Source organism: Cebus imitator, unplaced genomic scaffold (genome assembly GCF_001604975.1).
Source record: "Cebus imitator isolate Cc_AM_T3 unplaced genomic scaffold, Cebus_imitator-1.0 Scaffold18, whole genome shotgun sequence".
NCBI lineage: Eukaryota > Metazoa > Chordata > Mammalia > Primates > Cebidae > Cebus > Cebus imitator.
This window is the reverse complement of record NW_016107333.1, coordinates 9564183-9569659: the sequence shown is the minus strand read 5'-3', so window position 1 is coordinate 9569659 and position 5477 is coordinate 9564183. Positions and strand designations below refer to the sequence as shown.

Sequence of the window (5477 nt, the reverse complement as noted above, 5' to 3'; positions counted from 1 at the left end):
AAAAAAAAAAAAAAAAAAAAAAAAAAAAAAAAAAATCTCTTCCTCCAGCCCCAGTGCCTTATGTATAAAAAGAGGAACTTTCCAGCTCTTCCTCTTTGTTTCGTCCCTTGCCTCCTTTTACCATTGTTCTGTTCCTTGTCCCTCTCCCACCCCTCCCCCCACCTCCAGCCACAAGAATGTGTACAAGGAGAAATGGAGGCTGGGTGCAAGTGGTTCACACCTATAATCCCAGCGCTTTCAGAGGCCGAGGTGAGAGGATTGATTAAGGCCAAGAGTTTGAGACCACCCTGGGCAACAGAGCAAGACACCATCTCTAGAAAAAATAGAAATTAGCTGCGTGTGGTGGCACACATCTGTAGTCTGAGCTACTTGGGAGGCTGAGGCAGGAGGATCCCTTGAGCCCAGGAGGGTGAAGATGTAGTGAGCTGTGATCATGCCACTGCACTCTAGTCTGGGTAATAGAGGGAGACCCTGTCCCTTCAAAGAAAAGGGGTTGGGGGAGAGTTGGGGGGCTGAACCTGAAAACTTGACCTTTACCCCTTAGGCTTAGGAGAGGGCTTCAAACGGTGACTATATTGTTTTCTTTGTTTCTTTACTGTTTTCTTCTGGACTGCTGGCATTCTGTGACCATGTATCTGCCTGTGAGTCCCGGGACAGGCTCCACTCAGGCCCTGGGCATATCTTGATACCAAGGTTCCACATTAGCTCCATTTGTAAATAACACAACATAGATCCCCAACATTCCTGCCCAGCTTCTAAACTCTACCCCGTTTAAAAAGGAGTCCAGAATGCTTCAAGATCAGAATCTCTGTGAGATGCTAACAGAAGTGACAAGCGTTCTGGGGAAGAGAGGAATGGAGGCTGAGGCGGGCTGATGGGGCTCCTGGTCCTGAAGCTGGGCATCTGGACACCCTGCCCCTCCACTCTACCCCCAACTCCCTGACTGCTGCTTCAGCCATCCAGGAGTGTTGCCATACTGATCTGGGGTCTGTGGGGGACCAGGAATGACCACAGCTGTGGCCATTCTCCCTGTGGCATTGCGGCCTTGGCCTCTGAGGCTGTGGGCATCAGGGCAATACACAGGCCTGGTCCAGATGAAGCAGAGCTGTGCCTATGAGCCCTGCCTGCCCTCGCTGCCCACTGGAACACGCCCCTTCCCCTGGCCAGGCTTCGGTTTCCCTGTGATATCAGTGAGGGTGGGGCCCCAATTTGCCATGCAACCTGGCACTAAGCACCCACCCTGTCTTCTTTCCGCTCACGGCCGCAGCTGGACATCGTGGAGTTCATCCCCTCTCTCCTCTACTTTGGCTACACGGCCCTCATGGTCTTGTCCTTCTGGCTGCTCACGGGCACCATTGGCTTCTATGCAGCCTACATGTTTGTCCGTAAAATCTATGCTGCCGTGAAGATAGACTGATTGGAGTGGACCACAGCCAGGCCCACTCCATCCTCGGACTGGAAGCCACCCTGCGTGGGGGACTGCAGGCACGCAAAATAAAATAACTCCTGCTCATTTGGAATGTAACTCCTGGCACAGTGTTCCCGGATCCTGGGGCTGCGTGGGGGGCGGGAGGGCCTGTAGATAATCTTGCATTTTTCTTCATCTTATTCCAGTTCTGTGGGGGATGAGTTTTTTTGTGGGTTGCTTTTCTTCAGTGCTGAGAAAGTTCCCTCCAACAGGAACTCTCTGACCTGTTTATTCAGGTGTATTTGTGGTTTGGATTTTTTTTCCTTCTTTGTTTTAGCAAATGGATCCAGGATGGATAAATCCACCGAGATAAGGTTTTGGTCACTGTCTCCACCTTAGTTCCTCAGGGCTGTTGGCTACCCTACGACTAACTGGAAGAGAACACGTCAGGGCTTCAGTGAGGTTTCCAAGCCTCTCCCTGCTCATCCTCACCGCTGAGGCCATGACAAAGCACAGCTTCAGCCCGGACAATACCCTCAGTGCCAGCAAGCCTCTGCCAGCCCTCTGTCTCCCTCTTCTCCCCAGGGCTGCCCAAGGCCTCGGGGTCATCTTTTCACCAGGAGCAAACCCAAGTCTTAGTTGCTACAAGAAAATACCCTGGAAGTATTGGGGGCCAGGTTCCCCTGACAGCAGGAATCACCGCTGTTCAGAGCAGCTGGAGTTTGCTGGACCAACAAGGAGGAAGACAAGAGACTTGCAGTGAACTGTTTTTTGTGCCAAGAAACCCTGGATCTGGAGCCAAGTGTTTTTCCAAGCCATGCATCCACTTGTCTGTGTCTGGGAAGGGATGGTCAAGGCTGCTAGGGTCCTTACCCTCAGGATCGCTCCCTGGTCCTTTCCCTGGGAGGTGCCGCTCTCCAAGGTGTGCTGGTAGTGGGCCCTGCCCGACTTCAGGCAGAACAAGGAGACCCAGAGATCACAGAGCCCCCTCCTGTGAGTGGCTGGGCGTCCTCTCCCTGCCCTCTCTGGCCTCCGGGGTCATACTCAGTTCTTTAGCCAGCCCCTCCCCTCCATCCCGCACCTGAGTTCTTGTCTCCTCCTTCTGGGGACACCCAAAACACTGCTTGTGAGAAGGAAGATGGAAGGTAAGTTCTGTCATTCTTTCCCCAACCCCCAGGAATAGACAAGAAGCCAACTTAGAAAGAACGGGCTCACATGGCTGACCTGGCTCCTCCGTAGAGCCCTGTTCTTCCCAACCTCTGCCCCGCTGTGCATATCACAAACATTTGCTCTTAAGTTACAAGAGACAAAATCCACCCAGGGATTGGAGTTCAAATAGCCGCTAACCCTTGCACCAGCCCTTGTGGGGCTCCCAACACAAGACAAAGCTCAGGATGCTGGTGACGCTAGGAACGTGCCCCTCCCCTTACTGCCCCACGTCTCCCGGTGGCCCTACCAGCCACACCCATCAAACCAGTGAAGTTCTCAATCTTGCCTCAGTGACTGCAGCGCCAAGCAGCATCCACCAAGCATCAGGTTGGAAAGAAGGGAACCCAAGCAATAGAGAGCGATATTGGAATCTTTTGTTCATCAAATCCTGGATTTTTTTTTTCCCCTAAGAGATTCTGTTTTTAGGGGAAAGGGGAAACGGACACCTCATAAAGAGTTCAAACATCATCAATTTTTCTGACTTTTTAAATCATTATTATTTTTAATTAAAAAAAAATGCCTGTATGCCTTTTTTCGGTCCAATTGTAAATAAATATGCCATTGTCCTACTGTTTTGTTTTCAATCTCATGCAGGGGTTGGAGGTCTGAGGTAAGACACCTTCCCTAGTGGTTTGAATTACATAGTTTCCCTCGAGGCTCATTGTCCTGTCAGACTTCAGGGCTCACGCAACTGCCCTTCCCTGCCTGGTACAAGTCCATTGCCTGGCCCCTCCATACTAAATTGCAGTCCTTTGCTCTTCTGATCTCACAAGTGGGAAATGGCAGTCAAGTAGTGCAGCAAAACCTGGTTTTGGATTCCCAGCTTCAGTATTTTACTATCAGCTCACCTCATGCTAAGAAACCCAGTTCTTCAATTGCAGGCATCAGAAACATAGGTCAAACTGATTTCAGTCCAAAAATGAGTTGCTTGGTTCTTAAGTCATCAAGGGCTTTGTTCGTTTTGCTTCGGGTCTGGCTGGATCCGGGGGCTCAAAGGATAGCCTTAGGGCTCTTTCCCCTTCTCCACCGTGCTCCTCTCCAGCCTCATTCTGTCCCGTTGTCCACAGTCTTCCTCCTGATGGGGGAGGCAGGGAGGGCAGGATGCCAGTCACTCCAGGCTTACATGATCCACTGGAGTATGCCAGGGGGCTGGGGTAGGGGAAGACTTTCCTCCCTACTTCGGTATATTCAGTATATGTTTATTCAATATAGAGACATCCCAGGAAACATTTCTGATTGGCCCAGCTTGGATAATCATTTGCACATCTTGGACCAATCACTATATCCAAGGGATGGAGTATGATTTGAGGCCACTTTCTCCAAAGGTGGTGAATACTGTGAATTTCAGCCCCACCAGAATTACTTGGAATGGCCGATGAGGAAAGAATCATTTCTCATGGTAAGGGATGTGAAGCAGACCAAACAGTGGCCTGTTGCCCCCCACCCTCTCTAACCACAAGCCTCAGTTCCTCATCTGCAGTGGGGAGGGTGCTTCTTACTATTTATGGAGTAATTCCTGTGTTCTGATGTTCTAAATGCTTGCCATGGATTAGCCCATTAAATCTGGGACATGATACAAAATAATAACCTGCCTCTGAGGCAGGTCTGTTACTAGCCCTCATTTACAGAAGTGGTCACTGAGGCACCAAGCAGTTGAGGTAACCTGCTGGGGCAGGATGGGGGTGGTGTCCCATGATGGTGGAGTAGTATTTAGGTGGGACAGTCAGACTTCTGAATCTGTCCTTCCAACCTCTACACTATAGCTGCCTTTTTAAAGGGGTGTGTGTGTGTAAAATTATATGTAATTGGTGTAAAATGAACTGCACAGTTTGATATGTTTTGACACACAGACCCATGAAATTATCGCCACAATCACAATAGTAAGCATACCCAGGTTTCCTCATGCCCTTTTTTATAACCCTGCTCTCTAGCCTCTCACCATTATGCTTGTCCCCTCCAAACCTCATGTTGAAATCTGATCCCCAGGTTGGAGGTGGAGCCTAATGGGAAGTGTTTGGGTCTTGGGAGCAGATTCCTCAAGAATAGATTCGTGCACTGGGGGAGGTGGGAGCAGAGGAGGTGAGTGAGTTCTCTCCTAATAAAGCTGGTTGTTAAAAAGAGCCTGGTGCCTCCCTGCAACCCCCACTTCTCTCCCCATGTAATCTCTGCACATGCCAGCTCTCCTTCACCTTCCTCCATGAGCAGAAGTAGCCCAAGGACCTCACCAGAAGCAAATGCCCAATCTTGAACTTTCCAGCCATCAGAATCATGAGCCAGACCGGGCACAGTGGCTCATGTCTGTAAGTCCAACACTCTGGGAGGCTGAAACAGGAGGATCACTTGAGGCCAGGAGATCAGCCTGGGCAATAAAGCTAGACCTCATCTCTAAAATTAAGACAAATTTTTTAAAATGTTTAAAGACTCATGAGTTGGCTGAGCAGCAGCTCACGCCTGTAAGCCCAACACTTTGGGAGTCTGAGACAGGTGGATCATGAGGTCAAGAGATCGAGACCATCCTGGCCAACTAGATGAAACCCAGTCTCTACTAAAAATACAAAAGTTAGCTGGGTGTGGTGGCACGCACCTGTAGTCCCAGCTACTTGAGAGACTGAAGCGGGAAAATTGCTTGAACCTGGGAGGTGGAGGTTGCAGTGAGCTGAGATCGTGCCTCTGCACTCCAGCCTGAGCAACAGAGGGAGATTCTGTCTCAAAAACAAAACAAAACAAAACTCATGAGCCAAGTAAACTTTTAATAAATTACCCAGCCTCAGGTATTCCTTTATACCAACATAAAACAGACTAAGACACCGTCCCCAATAAGCCGCTGGTCTTTCTGTCATTATAGATTAATCTGCATCTT

The 5477-nt window shown here is 49.8% G+C and overlaps 1 protein-coding gene and 1 long non-coding RNA gene across 6 annotated transcripts in view; one reads left to right on the top strand and one right to left on the bottom strand.

Moving 5' to 3' along the window:
• The window catches only part of TM9SF4 (transmembrane 9 superfamily member 4), a 57222-nt gene extending 54035 nt beyond the window's left edge, over positions 1-3187 (top strand). For 2 of the 5 annotated variants that reach the window (XM_017514635.2, XM_017514627.1), the window contains exon 18: positions 1268-3186. In XM_017514635.2, the coding sequence (XP_017370124.1) occupies positions 1268-1417 (150 nt within the window). In that variant the 3' untranslated portion in view covers positions 1418-3186. Of the gene's footprint in view, positions 1-1267 lie in introns of all 5 variants that reach the window. The other 3 variants (XM_017514640.2, XM_017514645.2, XM_017514617.1) reach the window with 2 other exon arrangements.
• Positions 3023-5477, bottom strand: part of LOC119468888 — a 9034-nt gene continuing 6579 nt past the window's right edge. The window contains exon 2 of the long non-coding RNA XR_005197683.1: positions 3023-3692. This is a non-coding gene — a long non-coding RNA (uncharacterized LOC119468888). The remainder of the gene's footprint in view (positions 3693-5477) is intronic.